The sequence below is a fragment of the Montipora capricornis genome, chromosome 5 (assembly GCF_036669925.1).
Source record: "Montipora capricornis isolate CH-2021 chromosome 5, ASM3666992v2, whole genome shotgun sequence".
Classification (NCBI taxonomy): Eukaryota; Metazoa; Cnidaria; class Anthozoa; order Scleractinia; family Acroporidae; genus Montipora; species Montipora capricornis.
Window position 1 is genome coordinate 9,866,851 of NC_090887.1, and position 17,500 is coordinate 9,884,350.

Sequence of the window (17,500 nt, forward strand, 5' to 3'; positions counted from 1 at the left end):
TTCGATGATCATGCCTTTTTATCATTAAAACTCATTGCGTGTCGTATTTTTGTGTTTTTAAACGGTCTCTTTTAGGGGTCAAAATTTGCTTAAGCCACGCCTAGATTGGTCTCCTTTAGGGGTTAAATTCAAAATTTTTGACGAGCATCCCCGTCTGTCTCATATGGGAGTCCCCACCCCCTCCGGGGTTGTTTTCATGTCGTAAATATTTTATTCTCGATCGACCGTCCGGGAAACTTCCTTCTGCTCTTTCTGAAAACTGTGTATCAATATTTATTTGCTTTTTCATCAATATTTGTTTTGCATAAAGCAAGCTAACAGAATCTGTACCTTGCTGAGTTCGCATTTGTTAGCGTTAATAGTATTTTCGGTCAGATGTTTCTGTTTTTTATGAGGGGTTTATTGTTTTGGTCTCCCATCGCAACACTAACCCCGCGAAACAGGGATTGACTTCAGTGAAGTTTAGTATTACAAAGTTTTCGGATGCTCATAGGGCACACTTGTGGTGAAAAGAAGTTGTGAGGGAACTTGAAAATTATCAACATGTCAGCCCAGAAGCCAATGTTTCTCGCTTCTCTTTTATTTGTTATTCTTCAGAGACTGGAATGCTGTATTTCAATACCACACAATTCAGTGTCTTCTGATTTTCTGTAGCACGTACCACAGGCAAGCCAGTGTATGCTTCACAGAAGCATCTAGTTTTGTAAGTAGTACACACGGAGCAACTTGTCGCAGAGACAAGTCGCTGCGACTTGTCGCCTAGTGTGTCCCGGCCTTACATTTTAGGTTTTGACGACAACGTGAGCATGTAACAGAGAATTTGTCATTGTCTATTTACGGTCTGAAACGGATCGTACCAATTGATTTTTAGGATACTTCGCCCACATTGTACGAAGTGAACGAGGTGGAATAATCGCGAAAGACTTTAACCAGAGCGAAGTTCTATTTTGAGGTGACGTTTTCGTCTACGTCACCGTCGTGGATCTTAAGGTCCCTAATAGGGAGTTTAAGCAGCGGCGACAGTAACGATAACGCCGCAAAGCAAGGATATTATTGGTTAAAATGGAGAAATGATCGTGCTGCACGTGCAGCACGATTTTACACGCATTTCTTTGCCGTACTCAACAAAACATTAGGGAGCTTAAGGCCCAGTAAAACGGGCAACATTTTTCGAGCAACTTGTCGGGCAACAATGTTGCATTGCAAGTTGAGATGGTTTGTTGCGCGTATTACCACATTCTTGTACAACTAATTTTTATGTTGCAAAAAGTAGACGTTGCTTTTACTTTTTGCAACATGAAAATTTGTTGCGCAAGAAGGTGGTGATAAGCGCATCAAACCATCTCAGCTTGCAACGTAACATTGTTGCGCGACAAGTTGCACGAAAAATGTTGCCCGTATTACTGGGCCTTTAAGCACGCTCGTTTTGGAAACGCGGACGGCGACCGGAAGAGAACATTTCGCGCGCTAGGACAGTGGTGTCTCCCAGATTTTTATACTAGTCATCTCTAATGGAGAAAAGATACTTAGGAATGTAAATGTGGTTGTGTGAAGACAAGTTAAAAAGGAAAACAGCTCACTTCTGGTTGCCGTCCGCGTCTCAAACACGCGCATTCTTAAGCTCCCTAATAAATTTAGGTTTTGGCGACAACGTGAGCTTGCAATAATGAACCATTTATTTGCTTTCTTTACTTTAACGTTCCCATAACGTTACAGGATAGTTCGCCCGTATTGTACAACGTGAACCAGACGGTATATTCGCGAAATACGTACCATAGTGCTAAGTTATATTTTGGAATGATGTTTTCGTTGCCATAGCCGTCGTCTTTGCTCAAACTCTTTAATGTTTCCTAATGAAGTTATCCGGGAATTTTTCTCCAACCTCGAACCCAAGCTCTCTCGCTTTCTTCCTCTCGGTCAAGAGAGAGAGAATGTATTCGAAGTTCACATTTCCTTTTGTTTTGGTTGAGAACATCTCACGCGTACTTTAAAAATTTTCACAAAAATCGCCACGAGGACAATTTTAAAATATAAATGATATTTAACAATTAGAGGGTCAATAACCCATGAGGCGAAGCCGACATCAGAAAAGGTAATAACAAAGTTAGCAAATGCAAGTTGAAGAAATATTTATTTGGGAATAAAACAAAAGAAAGCGTCACGCTTTTCGCTACTCGAGGACTATTACTAATAGTCCTCTAGTAGCGTAGCCAATCAAAATGCAGGATTTGCCTTAGTCCACAAGTTGGATGATACTAATAATCCTTAACAGCGCAAGGGCACATTGCGATTACATGTTGATCACATTAGGGACAAACTTATTGAGGGAAGCCAGTTTAATGCCGTGAGAAATGACAATCAACTTAACTGACCAATCGGTTTATTGAACACACTAGTCTTGAAATTACAGCAAACACGCTTTCATTCGGTTAAAATTCAATTCGATAAATCGTTGCTCTCAACAGAAATAGCGCTTAACACCAGGAGCCCATCACCCGGAGCGTGCAACTTACCTATTTTCGTGCAACGGCGTTTTCACAAGTAAGGTTACTTTTAGATTGAATTTCCCGCTAATGAGACTCCCACAGGAGCCTGATGACCAATTACAAGAAATTAAGCTGACGTCATAGGGTCACTGAACCGGAACTGCCTTGGCTTTTTGACCTAATTCGTGGGAAGGGCTAGTCTAAAAATAAACCTACTTGTGAAAACGCCGTTTCACAGACGCTGTATGGAAGTTGCACGCTCCAGATGGGCTCCTGTTAACACGTGTTTTGGATGTGGATAAAGATTCTCTTGTTACCTCACGTGCTCTGGCTGAGCAACTGTTAACCAATCAGGATCAAGTAATCATGCCCTCGTGATTAAGGAAAAATGCTCTCCGTCTTAGCCAATCAGCGTTCAGTAATTTTGCCCCGTATGTAGCTTGTGAACAGGCTCCGAGACTGGGAGAAACACGCGGTCGAGCGGAGACTGGGATAGGGGAAGGGACGGCGGAATGAAGATCGAACCGCTACATTTTACGTTATTCTCAAAAGGCAGGTGGACACCATGTTTTTGCGCGGGAACTTTATTTAACGAAGAACTGCAGTCAATGGTGTGTGGCAAATGCACTGACAGATTAATGACGGGTTCAATCTCCAAGGGGCGGCTTCGCCGTTCCTTCCCTACTCCAGCCTCCGCTCGACCGCAGGTTTCTCCCAGTCTCGGAGCCTGTTCACGGGCTACCCCTTATGTGATAACACAAACACCGAATACTTTGTGCGGTGCGCGTTAGACGCGAAATTCCTACAAAGCATTTATTTATAATAACTGATAGAAGAATAGTTTATCTCACTAATATATACTTTCTTGGCTAGTGAAACATCCTAGAAAAGCTTAATATATTTTAAAGTACTGAAATTATAGACTATATAGAGAATGTAAATTAATTTATTTGCGATTAAGAATCGTAGGAAATCTGGTTGCTGGGACAAAAAAGCTCTTAATAGCGGAATTTCCTGGCATGAAAAGAGTCCTTCGATTTTCATTCATTAAACCAAATGCCTTTTTCCGTTACCATCGGTTTTGCGAAAGGTCCAAATCAACTGAAATGGGAATACGCGGGCTTTAACGTTAGTTACTACCCTGGAACAAGTTCAAAAAGCAATTTTGCAACTTTATTGCCAAAGGAAATACATTTTAAAAAACACAATGTAATTGTGATGTGTACTGGTATATATAGATATTTTTTTTTGGCTTTAAGTCGATTCTTGTTCCTTTTGTTTTTTCCAAAGCCTTGCCATCTGGAGTAATTTGAAGTTCGGCATGTTGGCTTCGTCGTCGGGAAATATGTAGTCGTAGTATTCTTCCCAGCCTGCGTCCGACTGTAAGAGAGAGAAAACGTTACTCCACTTAAGGGGGTTTATAGAGTATTTTTTAGGGGGAGGGGTGGGGGCGGAGTTATACTTGTCGTACCCAGGCCACTCAGTTAACAGGTTTTTAAGTCCAACAAACTTCGAGAAGACTGGTACGAGTGTGAAAATGTGAGATTTGAGTTGATGGGAAATAGCGTTTACATTCTTCGTCCATAGACTCGTTCAAATCGAGAGAATAATGCTGACGAACTGATTCTACGCGTCACTTACAAAGGAAAGTAATGCTAATTTGCAATGCTTTTAAATTTGAGGATGATCACATGCCGGTAATGTAGTGACTTGAAAACCCAGAGTGTCTGCCGTCGATTTAGACACTTCGTAAATTTTTATTCAGGGGGCTATTTGCAGAGTAAAATATTCAACTTAAAAAAAAGATGCATCCTACCCCGTCGTCTGTTTGAATTTTTCTTCTCTTCTTTACTCGCCGTGGCATCTTCTTTTTAATTGTTTCCTGTACTTTCTCGTCTCCGTGTTCAGTCTTGAAGACATAAAACAACGAAAGCGGTGTTACAATCGATGATGGCTCATCACGAAGAACGTTCAACGCAACGATTCAACTAGATCACAAATGTCGCAATCATTTCTTTCAAATTTTCGTGCTCTCGATGATCACGAGATAAAAACAGCATTTTCATAGCGTTGAAGCAAGACTTTACGACATGGACTATAGTGCGCAACGTTTTCAAAATTGAAAGAAATGGCTTAAACGAGATTCGACCCCATGACCTCTACAATTGCGGTGTAATGTTCTACCACCAACTGAGCTATGAAGCCACTCAGTTGGGAGCAGGTCAAATTGTTGGGCTCATTTGTTCTGCTGAACGACTCGAATGAAATGAGCGGGTTATAGAATCCCGTTAAAACTACCCGAATTTTTCAGGAGTCTGTAAGGGACAATTGCTTAACTTGTCCAGATGAGTGCGAGGATGACATCTCTCTTTCGTCTACATATATACGTATGGGTAATCAAATGGTGACGCGTGAAATTAGGGAATAATTTCACGCGCGTTTTGTCCAAATTCAAATAATTTCCCGAGCCTTTAGGCTCGGGAAATTATTTGATATTGAACAAAACCAAAGTGAAATTATTCCCTAATTTCACGAGCATAACATTTGATTAGCTATTAATAACATGAGTGACAAATTACTCCTTAATTTTCAAACCTGGACGCCATTTTAGCACTATATGAAAAGTTGCCATGGCAACAATGTAATTTCACATGTGAAATTATAAATTAACGCTGAAATTTCGCGCCAAAATTAAGGAGTAATTTGTCACCCATGTTATTAATGTATTAATTCCATTCATAATAGGACATTTGCATGATGACGCCATTTGACTACAAGTCCAGGAATCCTTCAGGTTTTGCTTGTCTTATGCTAACTAGAGCTATTGTTATTTTTACACTGCTGGGAATACAAAATTGAACTAAGAAAAGAAAAACAAACTGAATTCTGGTAGTTGCAGTCAAATGCCGGATCGTGAAAGTTCCCTATGTTAAAGTGTAGCCATAATCGTTACATGCAATTACTTTGACCAATCACAATGCACGAGTACCATCAGATGAACCAATCACAAAGCAAGCCAAGCACACGCCGTCTGCCATAAGCGCGGGAAAACGTCTGAGAACGAATCACAATTGGTTTTGTTTTGACGTGTGATTGGCAAACAAAGTGGCGCAATATTATTAAGTCATCACCAAGCACGGAAATAGACAACAGGAAACAACCCGCGAAATTGCTACCGTCACACTAAATTGAGTGTAAGGTAATCTTTACCCAACAAAGTGCGAATCTGTTTCATTGAGTAGCAGGGGTGAGAAGGGAGCGATCACGAAGGAATACCTCAAATTCTTTCCATGCTTCAAGAAGCATAACTCTCTCCTCTTTTTCTTCGGCATTTCTCAGAGATTTGTCTGCTCTATCGTAAACGCTCCTGAAAATATAGATTTTTAAAACAAGGTATAATTTTAAGGCAGTGTTAACACAGACGCGGTTTCATTTTGAATCGCATGGTCTTCGAAGAGGTTACTCCCTCTGTTTACCGATATAAACAGTATACCGAAACCGGGTCGATTTGAAAAACGCTGCCAAAAGTGGGGCGTTTTGAAAACGATACGAGTCAATCTGTCGTGTAAACGACGAAACCACATCGGTTTGAATACGTTTACTGTTTGAAATTTACATTGCATTCGTCTTTGGTGAGTGCCTGGGATGACCTAAACATTCCCAAAACGGTTCCGTGTAAACGCTTTCAAAACGCATCGCTTTTGACGCGGTTTAAAGGGGCTATGTCACGCAAATAATGTAATTTCATGACACCCAAACGTCCCGAAAAGTAGAACAAAATATTGCAATAACCAATTAAAACTGTTAAACAACGTAAAAGAAATACAGCAAAAGCAAAGAGAAGCATGGACGGTGGCAGATGGACAAGATAGGTGATCTTGAAAAAGGTGGGCCCGAAGTTTTTCAAGTTTATGGCAAATCGCGTGGATAAAGGTCTTTTTTGTTCAGAATCATCTTGTTTGTGATGCAACGACAATTTTTATCAGTAAAGGAATTCAACATTACCATTTTCGAGTTTTAAACTAGTGATTAACTACAGATTTCCCCTCAACACCCTAAAATAGAGGAGCAGGAATGGCGCAGTGGTGAGAACACTCGCCTCCGACCAATGTCGCCTGGGTTCGATTCCCAGATCCGGCATCACATGGTTTTTCTCCGGGTACATTAGGGTATGACGTTGACAAACCTGGCTTGCTCTGTACTCTCATTCGTTCCAGTGGACGACTCAAACTGCGCAAAACTTATCCACACCTATCAACGAAAAAGACGCCTTTTTGTAATTTCCAGCGACATCAGCTGGCTCTTGCCGGCGGGGAAGTCCCAGAGTCTATTCAGCTTTTTCAGGCCCAAAAACTTCCCTTGAAAAACTAGGACCCGCTGGTGTTGATAAGCTAATCTTTAAGCACGTTTTCAAGACAAGGAATATAAAAAATATTGCCAAATTTTAAGCCCTCGAAAGTCTTCGTTTTGAAAGCCCGGAGAGGTTATGGAAAAGAGGGACACGAATTACGCGGAAACACGCGTGTTAATTTCGCCCGTTCCAACCCTCCCTCCCTTTTCATCCAAGATGGCGGGCCAACAATCGTTAAAGAACGAATCAAGAAAATGCGAGCAAAGTTTTTAAGGAATCGTTTTCTTCAAAATATAGCTAGATACTCCAAGAGGATGAAGACAAAGATGGCCACACAAAGAATGAGGTAACTGACCTTAACATGTTGTGTTCGAGTCAGGAGTCGTTCGTACAGATCTCTTGTTTTATCATATTCCTCCAAGTTTATTTCGAAATCTATGTACGCCTTCCACAAAACCTGCAATTCAGAGATTGAAAATGAGAACAACTTATGCATTTGGATTGCAGTCAAAGTGCAATAACAAAGAAATGGGGTAGCAGTTGCAAAACGCATAGGCTGATAATTATTGCCATTTTTTACTATAATCGATGGCATAAAAAAAATTTAAGAATTTATCTGAAGTCAAATTGCTACTCAAAAAAGCATTACCAACGAAAACATGAAGAGAAAAAAAACGAGAAAGAAAGAGAGTTCGAAGATGAAAAAGTGTGCCGGGACCAGGATTCGAACCTGGGTTACTGCGGCCACAACGCAGGGTCCTAACCACTAGACGATCGCGGCTTCACGAAGATGAAAGTGCAAACTTTATGATATAAACTTTGTGCCAACGTCATTTCCGGTTCCAATCAACGATTATCACTTCCGGTAGGTTTCTAAAAATCGAGGTCTGTCTTATTGTAAGCAATTTTCTTCGCATCTACACCGGCCGAATTTGCATTCATATGAACAGACGTGAAAACAAATGACAACATATCCTCATCCTCACATCATATCCCTCACACTCGGGCTGTTACTGAAGTTTGAAGTGAGGGAAAGCAAATGAATATCGACCGACCTACAAACACGTTCAGTGTTAGTACATTGTCTAGATCCTTTCATTTGTTGTCTCTTGAGATTGTTTACATGTAGCAGACCCGGACAAACGCGGCAGTAAACAGTAAATGCATGGGATTTTGGCCGACTTTGTTCGACTTTGTACCGCTGTAGCGCCGCTAAAAAGAGACAGATTTCCACAGTGATAGTGTCTTAAAAGAGATTATTTTTATGAAATGAAAAAGACAGATTCAGGCTACAACGACCATAAAGGACTTTTTAAGATTTTATACAAACCCTTCTAATTAAAATCATGCCAATTGCCGCGAATTTAAGAAGCAACATGAGAAGATTTACGAACGTCGTACCTTCCTTAATGGCCTTATTTTCTGTTGAAAGAATGACACCAATAAAGCTATTTAAACAGAGTGGCAAAAGTTGGAAATCCGTGTCTTTTTAGCGGCGCTGCAGCGGTTCAAAATCGGCCAATCTTGCTGTGTTTGCCCCCAGGCAAGATGGCGTCAAAAACCGGGGAAGGGTCTATTGATTTTAGAGAAGAAATCAAAGCGTTGATTTTTGAGCTTTGATCAAAGTAACGAAAGCTTAGAAAGCCTGGTTTCCATGTGATCATCCGGACGATCGAGATCGTCTCCGTCGCCTGTTAAGGGTTGCCGGTCATTGTTTCACCATAATCGAAACAAGCCAAACCGGCCGTTACAAAATGCTAACCTTTGCCTTAAACATTATTTTTTTAAGGCCTAATGTTAGCATTAGTCAACGTTTGGGTTGTTTCAGTTATGGTGAAACAATGACCTGCACAACCCCCAGTTTACAACCTCCATCGCCCGGGTCGTTAGTGGTCGCCTGGTTAAGCGTTTCCATACAATGGTCTAAACATTATGTGGAACGACTCGGGACGATCATATGGAAACCAGGCTTTAGTCTTTGAAGCGCGTTGCATTGGATTTCCAGATTTTGGCGCTGGAAGATTTAATACGTTTGATGGTTAGCTTATGTATGAAAGTTCAGGGATAATGTCACAAAATTGGAATAGAAACTTCCAAATTAAAAAGAATTTGATTCGGGCGCAACAAGCTCTCTGGCGTGTGCGCAAGGTTGGGCTGCCTGTAAAGAGCAAGGAAAGGAAAGAAAAGGACCTTTATTTAAGCGTCTAGTCGTTCTAGCCCTGGAGCGCTAAATGGAGTCACTGTAAACTGAAATTAACAGTTAACGCAAATCAAATCTGATGTTGGTTTTTGACGAGAGGACAACCAACGTCAAACCACATGTAACGCCGAGTCCTGGAATCGAACCCGGGCCACAGTGGTGGCCGGACGCGAGTGCTCTTCGCCACAGCGTCATCCCTGCACCGCCAAAAAATCGAATCAAACACACAGGTCATGAGAATAAAGATAGTGACCATTTTTAGATTTCTAAGTCTATAGACACATTCAGATTCTCTTTCCTTGTGCATAAACAAATTTTACAAAGAACAATTTTTGGCATGGCATAAACTACCTCTGGCATATCCAACAACGGTTGATTGACGGCTAACTCGAACAGTGCACGGGCTCTGTCAATGTCACCCAAGATGGTCTCAAGCTCAGCATACTAAAGGAAAATATAAGATTCAAGAGGCAAGTCATCAGAACTGTAATTATTACTATTGTAAAATTGATTCATACAAATGTAATTATTCATGAGGGCAACAGCCAATAGGAAGTAACTACATGTAGTATTCAGGTCGTCACATACAACACAATTCTTGCCAATCTTCTGCATCTAAATCACTGAATGTCCAATGCATAACTTAACAACAGAATTTCTCAAGTTGGATACAACATTTGCAAAACATCTGTCCAGGCTTTTCAAATTGCCTTCCCTACCATACACACCTCACACTTAAATGTTGTCTACATATTTCATTCTTCCATATGACTTATTATATTTCACTATCAATTATTTCTCACCTTCACCCATGTGGTGCAATTGGCAGAGTTGAATTCCAGGAACTTTTCATACAACTTGCGACAGCGGTCAAATTCGCGAAGCTGTTGATATACAAACAGCAAAATGAAACTATTCCAATGAGATGGAAAAGTGTTCGTTTTAGCAATGATTTTTTTGTTTCCTTTTTTGAAAACATCTGAGATCACAACTTGACAAACCTGTAACTCCAAACCAATGTACTCTCTGAAAAGTCTGTCCTTGGGACATTTGCCAATTGCTGTTCCCTAAGTAAAAAAAATGGTTGCGTTAAAAGGGCAATCCATGGGAGAATTCAACCACAGTGATGTTAATTATGAAAAGAAACACAAGACTGAAGGATTCTGTCAGTTGTGGTCAAATGACACCATCATGACAAAGCCCAACAAAGGGTATACACATGAGGTTGTGACATCATTCATTGCAATGGTGTCCCAATATGAAGAAACAGCAGCTACAAAAGTGCCTTAACTAATCCTCTTGAACCAGTTACATTCAAGGTTCTGTTGCAATGTCTAATCTCTATAACTGTTATTAAAGTTGCATCAAGTGGAGAATTTGGTGAATTTCCTACCAGTGCTTGTCGAGCAGCCTTTAGATCCTTCTGGCGTATTTCAAACTGGGCATACAACAGCCAAACTTTACCAAATGTGAACTGGCAACCCAAAAAAAAAAAGGAAAAACAAAAACGGAAATGTTAGACCCAAACACAGACTTTCATAATGGCGGCCAAATAAAATATTCTTCTGTTTTAATGCTAATACATATTAAGCCAGAGTAGCAAATTTCAAAACAATATTTTGTCTCAAAATGAGAGCAGTAGGACTAATTAACTAACAAAAGAATGTAAAGGTGATTGCTATTAATTTTATGAAAGTGCATGCAGGTCTATTCTGTGAGTGAAATATTTTGTGAACAGATTTATAAATTATTTTTAATAGAAACATTTCTAGTTAGAAGCTCAGAATAATTATTTGTATTTAAGCTTTCCAGCAAATGCAGGGACCTGGAAGATGGGGGGGGGGGGGGGGGGGGGGTGTTCCCATTTACCAATTGTTGACCTAAAAAGAGCAAATTAAGCATGCCAGCGTCCCTTCAAGAGGGCTTAATACAAAAACAGAACAACAAAACACACTTCATTTTATTTAAGGCTCCAAAGGAATGGTGAAGATCTCACTTCTGAAGACAAAAATGCAGCATTAATTTATGACTGCAAAAACCAACCTTTTTGTGTGGTATAAGATCCAAGCAAGCTCTGTACACTTGCCTTGTGTGATCCATGTCCTGTGAATTGTCAAAACACATTCAATGTAGCCTGCATAATGCATTTCAGAAAGGTCGTTTCCAGCAATCCTGAGGCTAGAAAACCACTCCCTAAGTTTACATTAATCTTGCAAGTATCCCCGAGTTATTTAAAAAAAAGACACATCATTCCATCTAAACACCTTGTTCAAAAAACAAGATATTCCTTCAGAATTTCATCAGTAGCTTTAAAAAGGTCAAACATGGTGATGATGCATTCATTTTGCAAGCTTAGACAACATTAGAGTGATCAACCAATTATCTCATCAAGAAAACAATAAACTACACAGTTTATGGTAAGGTAGTAATCTTGTTTGAAGGATTGACCTGAAATCACTCATCAAATGACTTTCAACTTGCCTGTATTGTATTGTCTTTTTTCAAAAAAAAGCCATGAAAATGAAAGTTAGAAAGATCTTTGCAGTTGGAAAACCAGGCTTGATCAGGACTCGAAATCCATGGCCATGCGAATGCGCTGCACTGTCTTGCTCTACCAAAATAATGAGCTATCAAGCCATGCATCTATGAGCTGGATGCCACATGATGAAAACATAAAACAATGTATGAAAGGCATAAATCTTTTGGACTCGTGCATGAAAGTTCACCTTTGCACCAAGTTCTTCGTACAAGGCATAGTTGATCCATAAGTAGATGTAACGCCTCCATAACCTCTTTTCCTCAGCAGGTGGGATATTAGCTATTGCTCTTTCATACACTTCCCTAACAGCATCGGGTTCCGCTTCGCTCTCCATCAATCGCAGGTAATCAAACCATGCATCATAGTTATTTGGATTTGTCTTTACTTCCTGAAGAAAACAACAGATATGTCTAGATATGCATGATTATGTATTGCAGTGATTCTGTATGATGTCACAAAGTGTCCTGTTACTCTTCTCAATTTCCACGTAACTTTTATCCAGAAAATTTAAAGTGCTACTATTACCAAAAACCATTGTTATTGTTATTGTTATTGTTATTGTTATTGTTATCGTTATCGTTATCATTATCATTAATAAATTATATTATTTTACTTTAGATTTCAAACCTATGTTAAGTAATTACAGACATCAAGTGACCCAAGTTTCAAGCCTTGATTTCAAAACGTGTACACATGTACCTGTTTATTTTGGAATTTTCTTTGTTATTTAATGGTCCACCATTGCTAAATAAACTTTAAATCTCTTTTTGTTGATTTCTGTTTACAGTATCCCCAATTATTAGTGCTCCAGTGTCTTTCCATTTACCCATTATTTTAAGTAATATTCAGTGTATCAGTTACATGCCAGTAATCATTACTACTGTAGGTACAAAATTGAAAAATCAACTTCATATCTGGTGGGCCTTACCTCTTCGTACTGAAATTTTCTTTTGCTAACGATGACATCCTCTATGCCTCCCTTGTCGCCATATTTTTTCTCATGCTGTGTGTATGCTTTGTACAGCTCCTGTGTGTGAAACGTAAGATGCAAAGCTGAGAAATGAGCTTGAATCAGCTGTATGCAAAAAGTTTGAGCTGCTTTCAAAAGTGCCACTGGAAGGGTTTTGAAGGAGGGGTCTTGGAATGCTTCCTTAAAACGCATATCAAATGTTTGGCCAAGTGCAGGGTTAAACAATTAATGAGAAAAAAGGCTGCCCGGTCATCTTGTTTACTCAAGATATATGGTAAGGGAGATTCTTGGATGCATTAAAATTAATTTTATGGCCTGTATTTTGGGACACAAGTGATGCTAATTCAAAGTTGAAGTGAGGGCTAATATTGTTCACCTCACAGGCTTTTCTAAAACAAGAATACATCTTGTTACTACGCTGTCTTACTGAATTAAAATCTACAAAACTTCAAATTATTAACTCTTCCAGCTCTTTTAAGCACAATCCACTTCAAATACAAATTAATGTAGTGGTCATCGAAAGTAGTGTGATGGTTATGAGTAAGCGTTACCTGTTGAGAAAATGTGCAACTTACCTGACACTCATCCTTAGGAAGTATTTTCAAAGCATATTGGAAAATCACTCTTACACGATCATGCTGTGAAGTAAAGTGGTACAATTGTAAAGTTAAACACCAAGAGGAATGAAATGTTTGAAAGCATTAATTTTTTACTTCATTTTTCTACGTGTCCCTTCTGTTTCCAATCCTCGTTCCATTAATTTTATCATACAGTCATGTACATGTACCTCTTCCTAAACTAGAAAGGACATAAACAGTCTGAGAATAATCCACAAAAAGAGTAATTAGTCAAACAGTTCTTTGTGCTTGCTTTCCACATCTTTATACTCTCTTCCTATACCTCTTTACAGTTTTCTTCAAATTTCCCAAAGGCGAGGAATAACTTTTCATCTGCATTTTCCTCTCCAAAGAACTCCACAGCCCTTTCGTAAATGTCTCTCGCACCAACTAGAAATGGATTCACGACTAAAGTCAGTTGTACGTACTAGACAAATGAAGAAAAATTTAATGATCTTTGCACTCAATGCATCATTATAATGATTATAAAATTCATTATCAGGAAAGACATACAGTACCTATGTTGGAATGACGCTCCTCAAACTTAGCATACTTGACCCAGTTCTTAGCCTCTGGATGGACCAGCACAAATCTCTCATAGATACTTCTTGCACGGTCAATCTCTTTGTATCTCAGCTCCATGTTAATGAACGAATGCCACGCTTGCTCATCGGGTTCCCACTCCATCCATCGCTCAAAAATCTGCCGTGCACCAGCCACATTATTGAGCATCTCCTCCATGTAAGTGTATTTGTACCTGAAGATGGGAAAATGGTCTCTTACCTGTACAGAAAAATAACTGCAACTGCCAGGAAAACTCAAGGCCTTTTAATCTAAACCAACCATACTGGTAGTAGGCTAGGGCTAGAAAATACCACTTGACCAACTGCAGCCAAAATCCTCCAACACAACCCAAACAATCTTACACAATGTCTTGGGACATCCTTGAAAGGCCCAATTCCGGGAACTTATAATTTAAAACTGAATTTCTCACACACCACTGGTAGCTATCCATACCCCATACTGACCTAAATTGTAATCTCAACAAATCAAACAAAATTCATGACAAAACATGCCACACATTACAGAGCTTGAGAGAAAAACACATTAGGAAACTACTAAAAATACAGTACCACTATAAAAATTTGGTCACCTTGTTGATTATGCATTAATAACAACAGGTGTGTGAGAAAGATATTGTCCAGTTACAGTTATTGTACTTTTGTTCGTGTAGAACATTCACATGTTTATTTATAGTACGCAAATATGCTTACCAAAACTGGTTAACCCTGGGGAGGATCGTCACTGCTCTGTCCCAGATATTCCGTGCATGGTTTATCTGACGATGCCTATTGAAAAGAGGAAGATGATTCTTCTGTGCTCACTATTGGCTAATACTGAAAAAAAGTCTTCTTAACAAGTCAAGCTTTAAAAGTTTACAAGTAAGTATCATACAAGTGCCACAAAACAACATTTTAATGTCCCTACTTCATTTCCATCTCTGCATATTTCAGCCAAATTGTAATGTTTCTGTGATCCACATCCAATGCTCTCTCATAAATAGACCGAGCTCTGGAAAAACAGTTCAGTTCAGTTCAGTTTATTTAGCCACAATACATTACAAAGTACAGCACAAAAAGAAATTATCACATGGCAAGGGAGGCCAGAAGAAACCATGGGGCTTACAAGACCCGCCTCGTTACATAAAAGAATACAAAACAGAAAGAGCTTACATGGATTGATGGACTGCATAGACTGCTTATGTTTTCCTAATTTTACGGTAGTAACAAGAACAAGAAGGTTGGACTGCTTAATTAACCCAGTTGAAACTGCCAGAATTATTTGGGCATCTACAAAGTGACAGTAAGCTCAAATGGTCCTGTCAAGTATGAGGATAACTTCTATCTTTTGTGTTTAATATAATCTGCACTTCAAATATACATTCATTCATTAATTTTTCAGATGGTAATTATAGGAGCATTCCTGTTAGGACAAGGCACTTGGATGATTTCAGAATTTTCCAAGCCACCACAATTATTTGAAGGAAGGGTTACGTTTTTACAAACGTTGGCCATGTAGCACTGTAAATTTCAACAGACTTAACTGATTAGAGTGTAATGTGAAGTGTTAATTTTGCACCTCATATGAACCATGTGAGCATTAACTCTACTAATGAAAATGGTCCGACACCGGGACAGAGAAAAACTCTGACCAGGGTGGGAATTGAACCCACGACCTTCGGGTTAGATCGCCACTGCTCTACTGACTGAGCTACAATGTACAAGGTCAAACCGAAGCAGGCCGTGGGAACTGAAGATGTAAAAGTCATGACAATGAACAATGTACAAGTACAAGGAAAGGTTACGTTTTTACTAATGTTGGCCGTGTAGCACTATAAATTTCAACAGACTTCACTGATTAGAGTATAATGTGAAGTGATAGAGTTATAGTGATAGAGTATAATCAGTTAAGTCTGTTGACAATTATTTGAAGTTAAGTACTGTTAATAATAATTTTAATGAACAATGCAATACCTCTGTATCTCTCTTTGACTCTCTTCCCACTGTCCATACTTCAGCCAGTTGCTGATCACCGATCTGTTTTTGCGGAGACTGTCCTCAAAAGCCTAAGTGAAGAAAAACAAAATGTACATGTAGGAATTACGTACATGGATCAAGTCACTTACATGTAATCAAGGCATTAAGGCTAACACAGCCAGAGCTTGTTAATATACATGTACATCCACCCTGAACATTGTAATGGTAATGGAAATGAATTTATATAGTGCATTTTCAAATACGCTTTACAAGCAAGTGATCTATGGGTGAGATCGGATATCAGCATATAGAGGCATCGCTGGCAGCCGCTATCAGTTCATTAGCGATCTCACCCAGCACATGAATGAAATGAGGCCTGACCACAACACCAGGAGCTCCATGCCCTACTCTTTACGAATAATATGTAGGTTCTTTTACATCCCGCTGGGTTGTGAACAGTGATAAGTTGTAAGACGGCGCCTACGGTTTATAGTCCTTATCCGAGAAGACTTGAAAGTCTTAACCCTTTGCGGATGAAATTTCAAAGGCAGCACTTTCTCCTCAATTATTTTAATACCCTGAGTGTTGGTCCGGCCGGCGTCGAACTCACGACCTCCCGCATGGCAGCCCGCTGCTCAACCAAGTCAAAAAAAGTGTTGTGTTGTTTCTAAAAATTTCGATATTATATCTCCAGGGTTTCAAATCTAGATGCACTAACACAACAAAAAGAGGTGATAATGTAGTAAAAGTACTCAGACCTTTCTTTTGCGTAACTTGTATTCTTGCAACTCATCAGGATCGCTGATCTTCTGTTTCGGTGGCTGGAATTCAAAATCAATCAATTCCAACGATTCAGTCTTCGCACTTTACTGTAACAGTGAGTTCAATTATGCAAAGATGAGCAAAGACCGCTAGCCAAACATATCATTTCTCACCGGTGGTACAAGCTCCAATTGCCTTTCTTTTGCTTCTCGCAAAAGCTGTTCAGCTGTAATCTGGACTGAAGCGGGAGCTTTATTTTTTACCTATGGCAAGAAAAAAAGTAATTGTTATTGTTTATTAGGAGTGTACCTGGAAAATCATGGTAGAAGAGTTCCTTAAACTTAACTAAATAAGCACGTAAAGTAATTAAGTTGTCAATTTTTAGACATATTAAGATGGCAGTAACAATGAGAAATATTTAATGCCAAAAAAGCGTAATTATAGCGTCAGTAATGTCAACCAGGCCATGAATAAAACCTTGGAAAAAGCGCGCATTATTCGAAAGATTACCTTCGATTCCGATCATCGCGAGTTCGCAAATAATGTCAACACTTCCCTGATGTTTCCTTTGAAAAGTGAATTTTACTGACCTTTGCCACTTTAGGAATTCTTGCCTTATTGGTACTCTGTTCTGAAGACGCCATATCTCTTGAAACTACGAAATCAGGCAAATAAATTTGCAAAAATCGCTACTTTTATACGTCCTGTTCGTCCGACATGTTGGAAACGTTATAGTGCCCAGCTTCTTCGCTGTTGCTATTGCTATTTCAGTCCCTAGGGAGAGATACCCAGGGCATCCCTTGGAGACCCCAGACGGGGACGTACCAACACCGGATAATGGCGGCAACCCGATGTTCTCTTCGTCCACTTTGTCTTAATACCAAGGCACGTTGTAAATTTTTACATGTTGCTTGCTCTTTATTGGGACAACAGCATACAAGAACTGCGGAAGAATATGGTGCCTTAGATGTAAGTAAATCTCAAGGAATTTTAAGCGGTTAATAGGTTATGCAATTGTAATATTGTAAATTGCTTCCC

The 17,500-nt window shown here is 39.5% G+C and overlaps 2 protein-coding genes across 2 annotated transcripts in view; one reads left to right on the forward strand and one right to left on the reverse strand.

The window, feature by feature from the left end:
- Positions 1–3,258: 3,258 nt before the first annotated feature.
- LOC138049400 (crooked neck-like protein 1) lies at positions 3,259–17,207 on the reverse strand. Its single transcript, XM_068895651.1, has 21 exons — positions 17,053–17,207; positions 16,636–16,725; positions 16,459–16,521; positions 15,698–15,789; positions 14,652–14,735; positions 14,438–14,512; positions 13,682–13,920; positions 13,447–13,553; positions 13,122–13,184; positions 12,505–12,603; positions 11,764–11,964; positions 11,081–11,140; positions 10,431–10,511; positions 10,039–10,104; positions 9,841–9,921; positions 9,389–9,481; positions 7,193–7,294; positions 6,673–6,737; positions 5,763–5,853; positions 4,303–4,395; positions 3,259–3,866 (listed from the first exon to the last, which is right to left on the reverse strand). Exons 1-21 carry the CDS (start codon positions 17,104–17,106, stop codon positions 3,741–3,743), a joined length of 2,025 nt encoding a protein of 674 aa, XP_068751752.1. The 5' UTR covers positions 17,107–17,207; the 3' UTR covers positions 3,259–3,740.
- Positions 17,208–17,267: 60 nt separating this feature from the next.
- The window catches only part of LOC138049401 (molybdenum cofactor biosynthesis protein 1-like), a 21,064-nt gene continuing 20,831 nt past the window's right edge, over positions 17,268–17,500 (forward strand). Inside the window, exon 1 of the mRNA XM_068895652.1 lies at positions 17,268–17,431. Within this exon, the coding sequence (XP_068751753.1) occupies positions 17,300–17,431 (132 nt within the window). The 5' untranslated portion in view covers positions 17,268–17,299. The remainder of the gene's footprint in view (positions 17,432–17,500) is intronic.

What these genes read in the sequence shown, in the direction of transcription:
- LOC138049400 (XM_068895651.1), bottom strand. Translation starts at nt 17,106, where the DNA reads ATGGCGTCTTCAGAACAGAGTACCAATAAGGCAAGAATTCCTAAAGTG. An exon ending in AGTCAAAGAGAGATACAGAG is followed by an intron (nt 14,736 to 15,697) that starts GTATTGCATTGT and finishes CTGTTTTTCCAG; the next exon opens with AGCTCGGTCTATTTATGAGA. An exon ending in TTGAAGAAAACTGTAAAGAG is followed by an intron (nt 13,185 to 13,446) that starts GTATAGGAAGAG and finishes TTTACTTCACAG; the next exon opens with CATGATCGTGTAAGAGTGAT.